Below are 17,400 nucleotides of genomic sequence, written 5' to 3' on the forward strand. Positions count from 1 at the left end.
ACCTTATATTAAGGATCATTATAGCCCTTAGTAAGATGTAAGCACATAAATTACAACAAACGTGTAGCAGGAAAAACAAAATAGAACCCTCCTCTCATGTGTTTTTGACATGGGATTTTGAACATGGGCTCTTGAGTTCCTAAAAGAAGTGAGTACCAGAGTACTCTATTCCTCACCCAAACCCACCGACATCCACAGAGGCCTTTCCATCAGCAATTCAGCTCCCTCTCAACACTACACTGAGTAACCTTTAAATAACATTACTTCATACTTGCATATGTAGCAAAAATGAGAGCTAAATTAGTTGCCTTCAGAAGGAATGTTCTAAAATAAATTTAGACAAAAGTGAGTACTAGAATTCTAACCTAATTCCTTTCACTTTGCACGTTACTCTTCTAGGCAATCTCAGAGCAATGAACTGTGTTCAAGCAGACATTAATGTTTCTTCAAAACAAGTATACAATTAAATGAAAGACGAGCAAACCAGGATATTTTCAAGTCTATTTTACCTTCAACAGCCACTTTGTTTTCTAAGGCTTTGATGATTAAGACACAGAAGGCCATCTGATTCTCAGTGATAGTAAAGGTTGCACTACAAGGGAATATAGAATCCAAAAATAGTCAATACAAATATTTACATCTACTTTAGTAAAATTTTAAAAATCTAATACCTTTTGCATTTTTACATCTAAAACAGTTAATGCTGATTGCATGTTAAAATTTCTTTTTTATCTAAGCTCTTTCTGAAAAACAAAATAGCCTAAGACATACTCAGAACTGTCTGTCTGCCTTTCAGGAGCATCTGCTCACATTACACAGGAAATGTTACCTTCAAAAGCACTGGGAGCAAGAGATCCCAATAAAAGTTCAAAGGATAATTTATTCTCTTTGCTGCTGCATTTGTCTGCCAAGATTGTAAAAAAAAAAAAAAAAGGTGAAAATCAGGAAGTTATTGATTCACTGTAGTAGATAAAAGCTGAATTTCTAATCTTTGACCATCACAAAGAGTTGTTTTCTTAAGAAAAGGTTGAACTAACCCTTATACATCATAATTCTAAATCAGTAAAATTCCAGCAAGTGTTTTAATATGGACATTATTATGGACATATGATTTTTGCTTAGGCTTGATTGGTCTGGGTTCAGAAACTTGGAGCAACCAGTCATGTTTTAATATGAAAAGTGTTAAATTCTGAGGTTTTTAGAAGAAAAATCATACCACCATAGTTTCCAAAACTGAAATGAAGACAAGAGGGTAATTCCCTCCCACCTCCCAATGAAAAAAAAAAAAAAAAGGAAGAGAAAAAAGTATTTTTATTAAAGCAGTTAGAAGTTTCTGACAGTTGGAGAGTTATAACAAATTTAAATGTTCTGGCTCTATGGCTTTAATGAAATCCTCACAGAGTAACAGCCTGAATCTCAAATCAGACTAGGATTTTCCATGAACATTCCCTTGCCCATGTAACTTCAGTGACTAACTGTTCTCCCAGTGAGGAATAAATTCTTAACACCCATAGTAAAATCATATTACCAAGAGGCATTTCTCCAGAAGCAACTCCTCATCCTTCACATCTCCTGTCTCTCAGGCCACTGAAAAAAGTTCCCAAATTACAACGTGCATTGGTCTGGGAAAAAAACCCCTCTCCCAACAGAGGCACTGGTGTGATAAGCAAAGAATTTCAGCTGCCCAGTATTTCACACGAGTAGGTTCTGAGATGCAGCAAAATATTTGCTGTCTGGAATGCAGAGAGGAAGACGAAAGAATTCTTCTCAGCATTCCCCAGGGTCCCATTCAAACATTTCCTCTGACATTACCAAAAATGCAGCTCTACTCCAAGTCATGTGAGTGCTGTTTGACCAATACCTTGCTTAAGGAATGGCATGAGAAATACTCTGCAGCCACTGGAGACTTGCTCGCAAACTATTATTAAGCCACAGTTCAATTTTACAAGAAGTCTAACCCTTGCTACTTATATAAAAGGAACCATGAGATCTGCAGCAATTTCTTTTTTAAAAAAACCAGTTTCCTGCATTCTTCTGAACTGTTCTAGCTACTGTTAAAAATCAGCAACTAAATCTAGAACAGATATTTAATAGCTCTGATTTCTGGTGTTAAAAGTTGAATGCATTTATCATTACAAGCAGAGCTGCTGTCTCCAGACTGCTCATGAGAACACAAGCAATATACAAGATGAAACTGTAATTTGAAGTCTCATCTGAGTCCCACACTCAGTGACTTACCGTAGTCAGACTAATCGGATTTGTCTAAGAATAATCACCCTGACACCTTCAGATGTTGTAAACACAAATCTAAGATTTTCCTGTCATAAAAATATCCACCAGTTATGCTTCAGACAGCAAGTCCCTGCTACTTCAGTTTATGAAAAATTACCTGATGAGATTTTAGAAAAATTCACATGAATACTTGAGAAAGACTTGTAATGTGATTTTCCTAGATTTACAAAGATTATGAATCAAGGGCTGCTTTAGTACTGCTTTTACTACTCATGCCTTCCAGTGCTGTCTCACAAGGTAACAACCATAATTTCTGCTGTTTATGTAAAATGACCCACCATTTAGCAAAAACTTAAATAAAGGGATGACTGAAGAAAAAAATTAAATATTGCACAAATAATTTAACTGCAGACAGAACAGGACACTTAAAGCATTGATTCTTCTGTCAACATATGAACTCTATTATATAGTCACATTTTCTATAATACAGGGTTTTTTTACAAGACAATTAAATTCAGCATTTACATAAACAGTTATCTTTACAGTCTGTCACCAAAGAGTTAAAGAGTCCCATGGGGAATTAATTCTGTCTTTGTTTTAAAAGTTCATCTATCTGAGTCTTGTACATGTTTTTCACATCTTCCAGATCCAGCCGGAGTTCCTCAGCCTCCTCTGCCTTCTCCCCATACATCTGGAGAATGGTGTTGTACCTCTGATCCAAATCCTGCAAGGACACACTTTGTTATTTCACTGGTGTTCAGCTTCAAACAAGCTGCTGCTGGGACAGTGTTTTACACCACCAGCAGGGGAAGTAAGTGCAGCACTACCTTATCAAAGTGTAACTACAGTGAAGCACATAGTAAACTCTTCAAAAATACTTTGTGCTTTGAATACAGCTAAATTTATATTCTAGGTGTTAAAGGAAGACAAAGATCCTAAAGGTTTAAAGTTCCAAAGATCCTAAAAAGAGTTAGTGATGGTTTCAGAGGGCATCCTGAAGCACTTTCAAGTTCACTTGCTATAAGCATTAAAATCAGAAAAGTGCATTGTTTTACTACAGGAATGATCAGTTTGTGAAATGTTTCATGAGAAAATGGAACATACTGTATTCAAAAATTATTCCAAAATTTTTTCAAATATTTCAGTTTCAATTCAATAGGATTAAATTATTTGTCCTATTTCCTGTATCTCTACTGGACACATATTCAGCTTCTGCATCAACTTCATAAACCCATGCTATTTATCAAAATACTCCTTCCACTAAAAAAACCAGTTTTTCCAGACAAGTACCTAAATGACAGAAACAAAACTGGTCTCTCCCTGATATAGCACACAGTCTTATGCACAGCACATGTTTCCAACAGATGTGTTTTAAAGTGTCTGCCTAACCATAGAGTGGGCATTTTTAGATTCTACTACATAAAAGAAAAAACTCAAAAAACAGGCTCTTCAGTCACTTATGCCAAGAGACAGATTTGAATATATTCCTAAACTGATAGGACTGCTCCTAAAGAAATGCAATTATCTACATTTTATGATGGATTTACACTAGAAATTCACTTACCTTTAACTGTATGCGTAATTTGGGTACTTCCTTCACCTTTTCTTCAAGCTCATCATTTTGATTTGTTAATTTAACCAGCTCTTCTGCCATTATTGATCGAGTTTTCTCCAGGTTTCCAATTTCCAGCTAGGGTAAACACACATAACAAGCAGAAGAATTCACTGTATTTATAAAACACCAGACTGCAAAACAGCACATCTCAGATCCACTCTCACTTTCTCCTCAAATCTCATTGTCCTGGGTTTCATTTACTTTTCAGACAGATAGGTTTTCTGGATAGATCCTTGCCAAAACAAAAAAAAAGAAGCAACAAATCCTTCTCACCCTCATCCCTACACAGCTGTGCTTGTTCACAGAATTCTCATAATACTGACCAAGCTTTCTGAAAAGATACCTGTAGATGTGAAATCTCTCCTTCTCTCAGTTTTAGCTGTGACTGAAGGTTTTCAATTATACTTGAACCTGATCCCATCCTTATTGCATCATAGAGATTGCTCCCACTGGTAGCTACTGGTCCAAATGAGTGATCATGAGGATCATCCTACAAAGAGAAGGTTAGAGAAGCTGAAAATTAGACAAAAACATGCCCATTTTGGAATCTTCCTTCTCCTAAATAAAACATAATTTAAGATGTAAAATTACACCGTGCTAAGCAAGCATTGCAATGCTTAAAGCTTGTTTTCAAAATGAAAGCTTGAGGTGAGCAGGTACAATTTGGGATAGCTCCCTACTGGCAAGTTCTCCTGACACTTACACAGGTGCCATTTAGCATTGACAGCATGAACTGGACTGACAGGGAAGGAGCAGCAGTAGGAGACAGCAGAGTACAGCTGTCAGTGATGCTGCCTAGGGAGCAGGGGTGTGCCCTAAACCAGGAGTGCAAGTACAAAATCAATCAATTGTGGGCTTTACAATCACAGATGCCTTGTAAGAATTTTAGATGTTTCTGCACAGGAAGTTACCTTGTCTAAGGGCAATACACTCTCAAAGAGTCATTTTCTACATTACTAAATGTTCTTGAGGAAAATAAGTGGTCAAAAAGAAAAAAAAAACATTATAGGTGATCTATCCTACCTGTGAGAGGAAAGAGGTCTGGAGACCTGCCATGTCCACCCCACTTATGGAACTGGAGCGGGACATTGACGGCGTACTCGATACAGTTTCAACTGTAAATGACTTTCGGTCCTTAAAAATAAAGAAAGACATCCAATATCACCAGTTAGAAAAAAAACAAACAACATTCACAATATGCTAAAAGAGATTCTATAAATAGCCTCCCTTTTTCCAACAACAACTATAGAACATAGAAATGTGATAGATTTTCTACTTGCCCCATACCTAGAACATGAAAGTTTAAGCCTATCTTCAAGATCTCAGACCTTTAAAGAAATTAAGACAGAAGCTACAAATTACACTGAAAAAAGGTTCTCTTTCAAGTAGCCAAGAGAGATTCAGAGGCAGTTGTGTATGTCCAAATGCATCAGAGAAAGAATATCTCACACCCAGAAGAACATCTCTTCTTAGAATGAATGCTAAGGCCTTTTTCTTCTTTTTAAATAAAGTGTATGAACTAAATTCCAAGATTTTTCACATGCTAATAATTCACTGATACCTCTTCAAAACAGGCTGGCCCTTTTTCCAAGCAGCATCTACAAGCATGCTAACCTCTGAAGGGTAAAGCACTTAGATTTTTAGGACTGCAGACAGTAAGAAACAAACAACAGAAATAGTTTTAGTTGAACACTAACTGCTAATTAGTGGTAATGAATTTAATGATGACTATTGAGGACTGCTGTGTGACTTGTGACTTAAGCTGGAAAGCATGTGGAACATTACACACAGTCATGGAAAAACAGGAATTCAGTGGAAGCAATGCTGGTAGTCTAAACAAAGAAAAGAAGTAGCTTCAGAAGCAAAAGGATCCAAGAGCACTCAAACACAGAGGATTAAGACAACAATCCATATTTTACCTCTTCTCAGGTTAAATAGATTATTACTCAAAATTTATTTCAGTGTGTCTAACACAACACCTGTTTCACTGGAAAGATACTGACAGGTACTAAAAGTTTCAGCTATAGATATCTACTAAAATAAAGACAATATCAGTAAGACTTAGAAATGTCAGGTTTTGCCACCTTCTCCTTTGCTGCTTCTTGCACAAGAATAGCCTTCTTTCTCTCCTGTTCAACCTTCATCTTCTCCATCTCTAACTGAGTAGCCAGCAATGCCTGCAAAGATAAATACAACATGTTAATTTCCTGCTAGCTCAGACTTCAACCGTAACCAAGATCACAGCTGAACTAGGCAATACCTTTTCTTTCTTTGCATCTTCCAAGGTTTTTGCATATTCGTCTTTGAGCCCTTCTAGTTCAACCTCATACCTACACAGAGGAAAGAGGTAAAGTCACTAAATAAGTGTTCTCCATTCTATTCTCCGTAAATTCAGATCCTTTTAAAACAAACACAGCTGCAAGGCTGCAAAATGTTATGAATGTAACACTTTTCCATCTTTAGCATGAAACAAAGTATCCTGAACAACATTATTTGTAACATTCTGCCAACATGTTGCACAGTCATATCAACACTCCATTTCACAAGTTATACAGAAATGCTGTTAACCAAAAAATTAACTCACCTGCTGTTTTCATTTTCCATTTTCTTCAATTTGTTTCTCTCAACCTCCAGCTGAGCCTGAAGACGGGTATTTTCTTGCCTTAAAAGACTATTTTGAGATTCAGAAGAAGACATCTGAATTTTATTAGCAAGAAGTTCTTCTGTAGCAGCACGTTCTCTCTCAGCAGCTGCTGCTAGAAGAGTTTGAGACTCACCTAATAGTGAAAAAAAAACCATGGAATTTAACCTTTTTTGATCAAAACATCTAGAATATGAGACATTTACTTATACATTAAAATTGAATTTGAGATTTTTTTTAATATGCAACTAATCTTTCTTAAAAAAATACACCTTGTTTTCTTTTGTATAGGTGATTACATATTTTCCACACGCAGACAGAGGATCAAAGACATGCAGAATGAAGAGATTTCAAACTCTTTCAGAATGCAATATACAACTATACAAGAAAGGAGATAATTTCTTTGGGTCCACCTTTGGGCTTTTAATGTATTTTGCATTTAAAACAATAGGTTCCTACTGTATCAAACAATCTATGTATCATCACTGACGCAGTTAGGTAAGCAATTCCAAACTTTACAATTTGGTATCTCAGCAACAGGCTCCTGGAATACTTTCAGTGTCTCAATGCCCTTAGATGCCATAAGGACATGTACACTTTAACCCCTCCACCTTATGCTACAGTGTGTTTTACAGAGAACCAGTGGATTACCTGTCCAAGAACCTTAGCATAACCCCCACCCCACACCATTTCCTTACAGGAAAGCATTTGGTGCTCATCTCTCCTGATCCACCATCAACACATTGGGCAAGTGTTAAGCCCTTTACATTTACCTTCCTGGATCTCACACCTTCACCCAGAGCCTCACAGTTCAGTAAAAGCTAAACCACCTTACCCAGCCTGTCAGAGAGGTTCTTTTCCAGTTTTTCCCATGCAGAGGTCTGTGCTCCCAGCGTGGCCTGCAGGTTCTCTATCTGCCGCAGCAGGGGCCGTGTAGCAGAGGTAACACTTTGGCTCAGCTCTTGGTTCCTGTTCTCTGCTTCTTGGAGTCTCTGAAATCACAAATTAAATACAATTAAAACCATATGATGGATTGAAAGGTTCATACAGAATTCGTCTAAATAAATAGCAGCTGCTTTGCATTCTAAAATTATTGCTTTACAATCTAACATTCATGTGGTTCAAACTCACGGTAAAGTGTGAAATTCCAAGAGAGAAGTTCAACATTTTTAGATACATAATAGAGCAAGGGCCCAGAAATTCCAGAACTCCAGACATCATTTGAAACATTTTGGCAACGATCTATATTCTGGCCCTTAAGAACAATAAAAATATTCTTAAGAAGCAGATAAAGAGTCATTCAAAAGTATATTTGCCAGCAATTTTAGATGACTATCACATAATTGTCTGTATTTTGTCTCGTATTTTAAAAGGACAGCATGCTATTTAAGGGGCATCAAAACAAAATGATGACTTTTTTTCCACTATGAGATTTAAAAAAACATTTTCATTAACGTTTTTATTGCTCCTCTGCAAAGGACAACCATTGCAGGTAACCAGGAAAATAAAGCCTCTCTTTCAGGCTGTTTATGTCATGGTAGCATTTTATTTTTGGGTTTTTAGAAGTCCTCCTTGCAGATGTAAAGTTGGCATCATCTGCTTGTTATCGTACCTGTTGTAATTCACCAATTTCCTGCCGTAAGTAATCTTCTTTTCTTGCTGCCTGCTGCTCTGCACGTTGCAGTGCCAGCCTCAGGTCTGCCACCTAAATGAACAAGAAATTATTACTAAACTCTTGCCAAAAGTTATATCATCACTTATTCCTGTGCCACAGTACCACACCATTTTCAAACAGGATATGTTTGTTTACAACTAAAGGCTTCATTTTTGCACACACACAAATAGTTACACTGATTTATTTATCACTAAAAATTCTAAGAGGTAAGAGTACTACAAACTTAACATAGATCCTGTCAAAATAATTTCATTTAGACAAGTAAAATTATAAGTACTTTTAAATAAAATTAGTATTTTAAAGGTTAGCACAATCACCCCTTAATATGGAACAAGTTCCATGGGGAAGAAATCCTCTGGGTATTTGCTAAGTACACACAAAAAATGAGTTCCACCTGGTTCATTACATCAGGTGTACACAGCACCTCAGTACATTCACTTGTTGAATTAAGGAGTTTATTGACTGCATTTCAGACACACCTGAATTGCCAAAGCCTCCTGTTGCTGCCGAGCCTCCTCCTGAGCCTTTTCCAGCGCTAACCCAAGCTCTTCCTTTGCCTTCATTTCCCGACTCAGGGCTGCTTCCTGAGCCTCACTGTCCTTTGTGGCATTAGCTTTATGAAGATCTGCAAGTTCTCTGGGGAGAAAAAAACAAACCCCAATACACTTAAATGCCAACAGGAACTTGGCAAATAACTTTGTTACATTTAAATATTTCACAAGCACTGCACAGAGAAGAGCCACAATCTCAAGGTGTGATTGCTTTGCTTACTTGTATGCACTGTCGAGTGCTGCCTGCACACTCCTGTTCCTTTCTTCAAGGTCCTCCACTTCTGCCTGAAGTTTAGCAAGGTCCTTTTCTTGTCTCTCCACGACACCATTCAGTTGTTTAATGCTGTCTCGATGCTGCTTCTCAAGGTCTTCCTTGCCATCAAGCACCTGTCAGTGCAAACAAGAAACATGAAACAAACCCCAGGACGTGGGGCTGACACTGTCTGAGGATAGTGACAGAAGTGGTAATCAATTTGGGATAAAGTGACTAAAACCATCTATCACTTGGCAGGAAGGGAAAGGTTTTGCTTCCCCGCCTTCCCCAGAGGAAGCTGCTCTTCACCACAATTTCACAAAATTCCACATCCTGGCTCTGAGATTTGTAAGGTCTTGACTCAATCACTAACTGCCCCAGTTTTGGTGGTACAGGTTTTCCAGCTCACATGGTAACAGCAGTGCAAGTGCAAACAAGGAGCTGAGAAGACACCTCACTGCGGTTTTACAAGCAATACACACATAAATCACAACTCAGTGCTGCAATAATGTGAAATAGTGAGACCCTGGCACAGGGTGCCCAGAGAAGCTGTGGCTGCTCCATCCCTCGAAGTGTCCAAGTTCAGGCTGGAAGGAACTTAGAGAAGCCTGGGATAGTGGGAGGTGTCCCTGCCCATGGCAGAGGGGTAACTGGATGAGCTTTAGGGTCCCTTCCAACCCAAACCATTCTGGGATTCTATGAAAACAGAAGTCTCCAGAAAATAAAAAAAATGTCAATTTCTCAAGAGCCCAGCCAAATGGAAATTTTGAAGCTAACATAAAAAGCTTTTTTAAAAAAAATAAAATCCACAAATATCTCACCTGTTTTAAATGCTGCAACTCCTCTTCCATTTCCTTAATCTTTTTGTTCTGTTTTGTGTTAATATTTTCTCTCTCTTTCTCTTTGGCTCTTAATTTCTTAATAATGTTGGAATTATGCAGCTGCTGTTTGGACAGCTTTTCTCCTGTGAAGAAATTGAACATGAAGCTAGTGCATATTGGTTATATTCTATGGATTCTCCCTATTCACAACAGCCTTGCTCTTCAGTCCCATGAAAATAAAACTCAAGGAAATATGGAAATACTTATTCTTACAATTTTTCATGCAAGTTCTTAAGTTTAAATCTATCTTATCCTGAGATACCCTTGCTACACTGAGCTACAGTAAGATAGAAGAGGATGTAAAAGGCTTTGAAAATAACTGAGCTCATCATGCTGAAAAAAACAACAAAATTACCTTCTCACTTAGTATCTATATTTTACTTCCAAAATTAAAAAGTATTAAAGGAGACACTGTAGGAATGCCATGAGCAATGCCCTTGTTAGATTTCTTCTGAATGGAACACGGAATGTTGTTCTGCACATGCTGGATTTATGTCTCAGCACCTCTTAATGCATCTTGCAGGAAGCATCTCTCCAGCCATCTGTACCTGCCTGACCCCTCCTGTTGCTCTTCGCTACTCACTAAATGCTTCCAATGTTCAGAAATATCCAACATGCTTCAAATTTAGCACTTTTTCCCTACACAAAGAAGGCTTGTATGCAAGGCCAGTACATTTCAAACTATTCTACACATTTTTACTATAAAAAAAAGATAATTCTCACCTTCCTCCATTAATCCTTTGATTTGCTCTTCTTTTTCTTTCAGTAATTCAGCAGTTTCATTGGTATTAAGTCTAGTAGCCAATTCCTCTTTAACAGTCTTTACTTCCTAAATAATAGGATAAAATACTTAGGACTGTTTATTAAAATACATGTAGGGAAAAATACAGAGTGAGTTACACTGATCACCTTCGTCTTCTGCCCTTCTGCTCAAAAGGCTTTGCTTGGAAAACAATTTCAGTTGGAAGGGAACTCTGGAGATTATCTGATCAAAACAGATTGCTCAGAGCCTTATTGCATCAAGTTCTAAAAACCTCCAAGGACTGAGACCCTGAAAATCCTCTGCACAATTTGTTCCAACTTCCCCATCTCCATTTAATTTTCTTGAAACTTTTCTAATGGAGAAAAACCAACCTGTCCTATTCACATGTAGATACTGAATAATTTTTCCAGTTCAACTCTCTGCTGTGTCAACCCAGTGACAAACAGCTGAAAAATATTTGTTTTCCGGTTAGATCCGAGTTTCCTTTTTGCATTAAGCTAGAGAAATGAAATGCTGTGACACCAGGTCAAGAACATTTAAACCCCATAAACTTTGTTGCTGTAGATTTCTTTGCTCATTCCAAATCAATCTGTCATCAGACCTTAATTTTCCTATCAGTTAATCCTCTAAAGAAGTCATTCTCATTCTTCATCCCTTTCTCACATCCCCTGGCCATTCTCCCTCACCAATGCAAGTACATATTTGGTACAAGGTGAATGAGAGCACACATTAAATCTCTTTTTCTCCCAAACCAGACCAACTTAAATGAGTTCCCCAAGCTGGTTCACAGCACGGATACAAGAACACTGATGTGAACACCAAGTAGCCTGAATGGCTGGAAACAGCTCATGCTGGTTACTAACAGCCTCATGATTTTCCCTGGGTTAATGTCTATTGTTTTTCCTCAAGAAATCCAATTGTGTCATAAACTAATAAATATTAATTTCATAAAAAAAGCCAAATTACCTTTTTAGCTGCATCTCTCTCTTTGCAGGCTAGTTGGAGCTTCTTCTCAGCATCTGCAATTCGCTGAGCAAACTCCTCTTTAAGAGATGAAAGGCTGCTGCTCTCTTCTTTCATTCTAAACATTTCACTGCATTTAAAATGAGCATTTCAGAACAGCTGCACGATTATGTGACACTCCAAACAGTTTGCAACAGGTTGTCTTAAATGCTTTTAGAAAGTATTTTAGTTGTATTACACATGATAAGCAAGTCAAAAAACCTCACATCTATATTTGAAGTCCTAACCAAAGATCTTTATTGTAGTTTAACCATGCAAACAACTAAATTCTTAATTTATCTTAAATGTCTTGCCCTTTGATAAAGTCCTTTTTAATTAACCACAATCTGTATAATACAGAGGGTGAATTATTTAATTTTTAAGTTAGGAATAATTTAGTCATTAAACAACAGCATCATGTATCTGTAAATTTTATAACTCAATATTTGATCAATGAGCTGGTAAATACAACTGTCCATTTTTTCCCCTTTTAACTCTAACCAAATTAAATACTACTTTCAGGTTTTTCCGTAAAACCAGCCCTTCTTCCATACTTTCACTGCCTACATTTTAGTCAACAAATTACTCAGTAAATCAGGTTCATCCCTCTGTATCAGAAAAGTCATTCTCTCTTAATAGTTTAATCCAGTCTTGTAAGAATGATCTTTATTAATAACCAAGTCTGACTCTCCACATTTGTCATTCCTACTGCTTGCTTACTGAAAAATCTTTCCCCAGCCCCCTCCTAAAAAATATTCTGGCTCCAAGAAAAAATATGTCCTTAAAAAAATCACACCACAGCACATGCAATCATTATTTCTACCTTTCCAAACCAGTGCATGTCCCCTGTAACCTTTGTTCCAGTCATAAAGCTCCTTGTTTTATCCAAGATTTTATTACAGCAAAGTCACAGTTACAGCACAAAGCGTATTTTCATACTTACTCTTTGAGGTTATCATAAGCTTCTTCCAGGCGAGCCCTTTCTTTACTAGTACTTAATAACTGTATTTCCCTCTTCTCCAGCTTCTCAGTTAATGAATCAATCATCTGGACAAGGTTTTATAGATAAAGATCAGATCAATGGGACAATTAAAACACAAGAGGGGCAGACTTTCCCCCACTCCATTCCCTCACGAGATTATTTAAAACGGAACTGGTCAATGTTTCCAGGAATTTGAGGCAGAAGTCAGTGAGGATTACCATGTTTCTGCCACACACCTGAACATAAAGACACCTGTTTTCTACAGGTGTAGAAATCCTACTAAACCAGCACATCTGGCTCAAGTAAGTTCCTCAGCAAAATCATCAACAGTGATATTTAATTATACATGAAGTTTTTAACTAGAGATGATGCTCTATAAAACTATGGCTTACATTAAGCATTAAGACTCACAATATTCTTTGAATTATTTCTATGGGAAGGTCTCTTCTGTGAAATGTTAGCACAAAGCAGATGAGGGAAGAAAACTTTCACTCAGGATCAAAAGCTCTTAGCTCACATCCTTAAAATAATTTCTTAATACCACATTTTGGAAAGCTGAATATAGACAAATAACAAAAATTCAAGAAAATATACAAATGTAGCCACCAAAAAATTAAAATAACACATTTGATCTATTAGGCTTCCTGTTTGCCACCCCTACTCACAATTCACAACAATGACAACCAGGTGGATCAGGTGAAACCCACAACTATCCGATCAGAAATTTTACCAGTACTGTTCCACTGCAGGATATCACTGCAGGAGAGTTTTCTACAGGGTCAGACATTTCAGCATCGATTAATTCATTCAAATCAGCTGATATGATACAGGGCAAGGTAAGAAAACATCAGGAGTTTCACTTGCAATTTAAAGGTGTGTTTGCAATACATGTTTTACTTACCTTTTTAAGCTCTTGCTTTTCAGTGACCTCTTCTACCAATTGCTCCCCAGCATCCTGCTGGGGCTCGGCCTCCTCCTTCACCACCTGTTCTTCAACAGTTTGCACAGCAGCAACCAAAACAACATCTGGCTGCTCAGAATTAACAGGGGTTGCACTTCTCCCACTCTCTTCCATCTCAGCTTCCTCAGCATGTAACACAGGAGCATCATTCAAGTTTTCCGATTTATTTTTCAGGGCGTCAACCGTTTCTGTCTTTGGCACGGACGGACTGACAGCGACAGATGCTGAAGCAGAAGCCCTGCCTGATAACTCATCATCTGAATTTATTTCACTGACACTCCTGCTATCCAAGGACTGCACACTGAATGAATCGATTCTTTCAAAAGCATCCGAGGAGCCGCAGCTCTCGGTCATTTTCTGGAAGTCATCTAAGCGATTATAATCCGCACAGGCAGACGTGGATAAGAGCTGGAACGACGTCTGCATGAGGTGAAGGCTGGATTTTGAATCTGTGGCTTCTTGTCTGGAACTTACTGAGCTCTCACTTATCACACTTTCATGGTCCAGAACTTCAATATCACTCGTTGTGGAAGTGCCTGAGGAGAAGGTGCTGATGGGAGGTGATGGGGTATTGCTTTGTCTGTCCTCAGTCTTTCTCTCCTTCCCTTCCAAACCCAGGTCTTTCGCGCCTGCTCCAAGGGGCTGAGAAGTGCCCTCGGGTGCACCTGCTGCTCCATCCCCTCCCACACTGCATTTTTCAGTAGGAGAATCTTCAGGTTCTTCAAAATTTAGAGCAGACACCTTTTTGTCAGTAACTTCATTTGTGCTTGCTTCATGTTGGGCAACAGATTTAAGTACAGCATTCTCTTCTAATTTCTCCTTGGGATCATCAAGGCTTTTCAAGTCCAGCACAGCTACGGAGGAATCCTTCACTTCTGCCTCTGTTGCCACTGGCCCTTCCAGCTGGCTGGAGGGCTGAGACTCCTTTAAAGTGCTTTTCACCTCCTCTTTGGGTCGCTGTGATTTGGCTGGAGGTTTGGACACCACTGGGTTTTTCTGTATACTCTGAACGTCTGTTGGAGAGAGAAAGGCACTGAAGAAATTTTCGGATTCATCCACTACCGTCCTCCTCACTGGCTTTGTGATTGCTATGGGAGATATTGGCTGATTCTGGGGTTCTGTATTTGAGCTCAAGCCCCAGGAAGATGTGTCCCATCCTCCACTTATGAGAGAATTTGTTCCTAAAAAATAAAAACAGGAAAAAAGGGAGACAGACAAAAAAAAACCACTTTGAAGGTCACAAGCAAAAGCAAATGTGGCCTCCTGCTAAAAGAATCTGAAAAGCTGTAGTTAAAAGAATTATATGGATTTTAAAAGGAGGAAAAAATACAAAGCCTTAAAAGTTATCTGCAAATAGCACATAAACACTTCACGCACCATGACAGAAAACAGAGGGGAAAAGCTTTAAGTATTTGCAGAATTTACAGTGTAAGAAGGGTCCTTGCCCTTCAGTTTCTGACAGATATCATTTTTCCTTATACACCAAGCATCAGCATGGTGCTGACAATAAAAATCAGCAGCAGCCCAGCTGAGAATTTTTTTTCTTCTGTGGAGAAATACTGAATTGTTCCATTCTGAAGCTACCCTAAAATAACATCAACAATTCCAATTATTCTATTTCTTGCAGGTTTTCCAGCACTTGTTAACAGCAAGAATTTCAGCATCAAATTGCAGTAGCATCTGAAGTAAGAAAGAGAAACCAAAAAACAATATCCAATTTTGTACCTACAAATATAATCTAGGTAACATAATTATTTCAGGCTACTTAGAAACAAAGTCACTCTATACATCAGCATCTATTAAAAACGCTGAGTTACAATATTTAAAGCTAGCTTCCACTTTCAGAACAGTGGATAGCTGTTGGCCTCAAGTTCAGATAATTACTGTTTTCATTGCCCAAAATACTACAAACATGTGATTTATTACTAGAAGCATCTGACTTATTGCTACCTTGTCCATGATTCAACAGCTTCAGAAAAAGTTCTGAGTTAACTGTAACATTCAGAACATATTTTGATATCTCTTGAAAACAAGTATGTTTTCCCTGAAAACCAGATGCAGGCTGATCTTTGCTGCTCTTCTTATGAATTATAGAACTACCATGAATATTAAGATGTAAATCAAATTTAAAAAATTATTGGGCAAGTCTAAAGCTTTGAGAAGTATGGTATTTTTCCCTAAACAATTCTTGCATCTTAAGATGACACCAGACTACTTACACGACTTTGTCCTCAAAGGGACAAAGATATCCCAAACTGACCTTTGCTGAGCAACCAACCTGGAAAACACTTTCAATTCCTACAGCTTTCAATTTTCAGAAATCTCACTGCTGTGGCTTCACCTGGAAATAACCTTCTCCTCCTCCAAACACACATAGTTCTCATAGATCTAGCTGTAACAATTACACTGATTCCAGATGACTTAGTTTGCCATCCTTTTTTTATTATTATTCTTCTTATCTTTAAGATATTATTTTTGGGGGAGTTTCTAATAAGAGGGCTCCTTTTTGCTCTTTCTCTTCCAAACAGCTTAGGGCTGACCATTCCTTCAGGCTCTCCATTAGCACACATACAGGGGAGACACTTCCTCATAGCCATGGCAACTTTTCCACCAGCACATTCCTTTCAACAGATTGAAAGGAAAAAGTCTGAGGATTATGAACTGGAAGCCACTAAAAGTGGGAACTTCATTTGGTTCACATGGACCAGACTTTCAGCTTCTACTCTGCCCTCCCTGTTGCAAAGAGTGAATCCACGCAAGCTTCTGAAAAGAGCGTGACTCCCCCTTTTAGCAATTAATAACTCGCCAGCCAAAAAAGGAAAAAAGAATATAAACAAATAACGCCTCGAGAAGCAGAGCTATGAGGCTCAGGGCTACTCATGCGATAAAAGCAGGACACTGGTGACATCAGCCAGGCTCTGAGCTTCGTGCCGGTGTCACCCCGCACGGGGGGCGCGGGAGGAATCAGAACGTGGATTAGATAGACCGGGAGGGGCTCCGAATTATATAAACCGGGGGGGCTTTGGGCGGGGTGGCCGGTTAAACCTTCCCAGGGTGAGAAAGAGACAGCGGAGGAGGCGGGCGAGGTGAAGGCCGCGAGGTTCGGCACGGCGGCTGCGGCCGCCCGCCCTTACCGTCACCGTAGTCGGGGATGACGGCGTCGGGCCAGGGGCTCTCCTCGGCCTGGATGTCCAGCACCCGGTCGATGGACTTCTGCGCCTGCGACAGCGCCTGCTTGGCGAAGCTGGACAGCTGCGAAGCGTTGAACCAGCTCATCCTCGGCGGCTCGGCAGCGCCCGTTCCCCGCAGCTGCCGGCGGGGCCGGCGCGCTGGGCCGGGCCGGGCGCTGTGCTGAGGGAGCGGAGCGGAGCGGAGCGAGGGGACCCGCGCAGGCGCCGCCGGATCCACGTCGCAGCCGGGCCCGGCGCAGCCGCGGCCCTCCCCACACGTCCGGGAGGCGGGACCGGGGCACCGCGCCCCCCTCACAGCGCCGGGGAACGCTCCAGCTCAAGGGCCGGAAGGAACTTTAAATAGCGTCCGCTTCCAGTCCCTGCCATGGGCACAGACACCCTCCACTCTCCGTCTCCAAGTACCGTCTGACCTGGCCTGGAACGCTTCCAGGGATGGGGCAGACACAGCTTCTCTGGGCGACCTGTGCCAGGGCCTCACCACCCTCACAGGAAAGAATTTCTTCATAATATCCAACCTGGAATTCCCCTTTTTCTGTTTGTACCCATTACTCTTTGTCCTATCCCCATATTTTCCCTCGTTCAGTTTGTACCCACTACTCCTTGTGCTATTCCCCCATCTTCCCTCGTTCAATTTGTACCCATTAATCATCCTT

At 39.5% G+C, this 17,400-nt stretch overlaps 1 protein-coding gene across 2 annotated transcripts; it reads right to left on the reverse strand.

Annotated features, from left to right (window-relative positions):
- Nucleotides 1–489: 489 nt before the first annotated feature.
- TMF1 (TATA element modulatory factor 1) lies at nucleotides 490–16,930 on the reverse strand. 2 transcript variants are annotated; one of them, XM_014251632.2, is made up of 17 exons: nucleotides 16,691–16,930; nucleotides 13,497–14,569; nucleotides 12,557–12,660; nucleotides 11,578–11,704; nucleotides 10,572–10,677; nucleotides 9,789–9,931; nucleotides 8,935–9,101; nucleotides 8,643–8,799; nucleotides 8,101–8,193; nucleotides 7,324–7,480; nucleotides 6,432–6,624; nucleotides 6,108–6,177; nucleotides 5,932–6,024; nucleotides 4,871–4,981; nucleotides 4,191–4,337; nucleotides 3,797–3,922; nucleotides 490–2,956 (listed from the first exon to the last, which is right to left on the reverse strand). In XM_014251632.2, the coding sequence occupies exons 1-17, from the start codon at nucleotides 16,830–16,832 to the stop codon at nucleotides 2,813–2,815; spliced, it is 3,153 nt and encodes a 1,050-aa protein (XP_014107107.1). In that variant the 5' UTR covers nucleotides 16,833–16,930; the 3' UTR covers nucleotides 490–2,812. The 2 variants fall into 2 exon arrangements, with proteins under 2 accessions (XP_014107107.1, XP_005522060.2); XM_005522003.3 differs by having other exon boundaries at nucleotides 13,497–14,737.
- Nucleotides 16,931–17,400: the final 470 nt, after the last annotated feature.

This window comes from Pseudopodoces humilis, chromosome 13 (assembly GCF_049639895.1).
Source record: "Pseudopodoces humilis isolate 2021_Gansu_Grassland_sample_001 chromosome 13, ASM4963989v1, whole genome shotgun sequence".
Lineage (NCBI taxonomy): Eukaryota > Metazoa > Chordata > Aves > Passeriformes > Paridae > Pseudopodoces > Pseudopodoces humilis.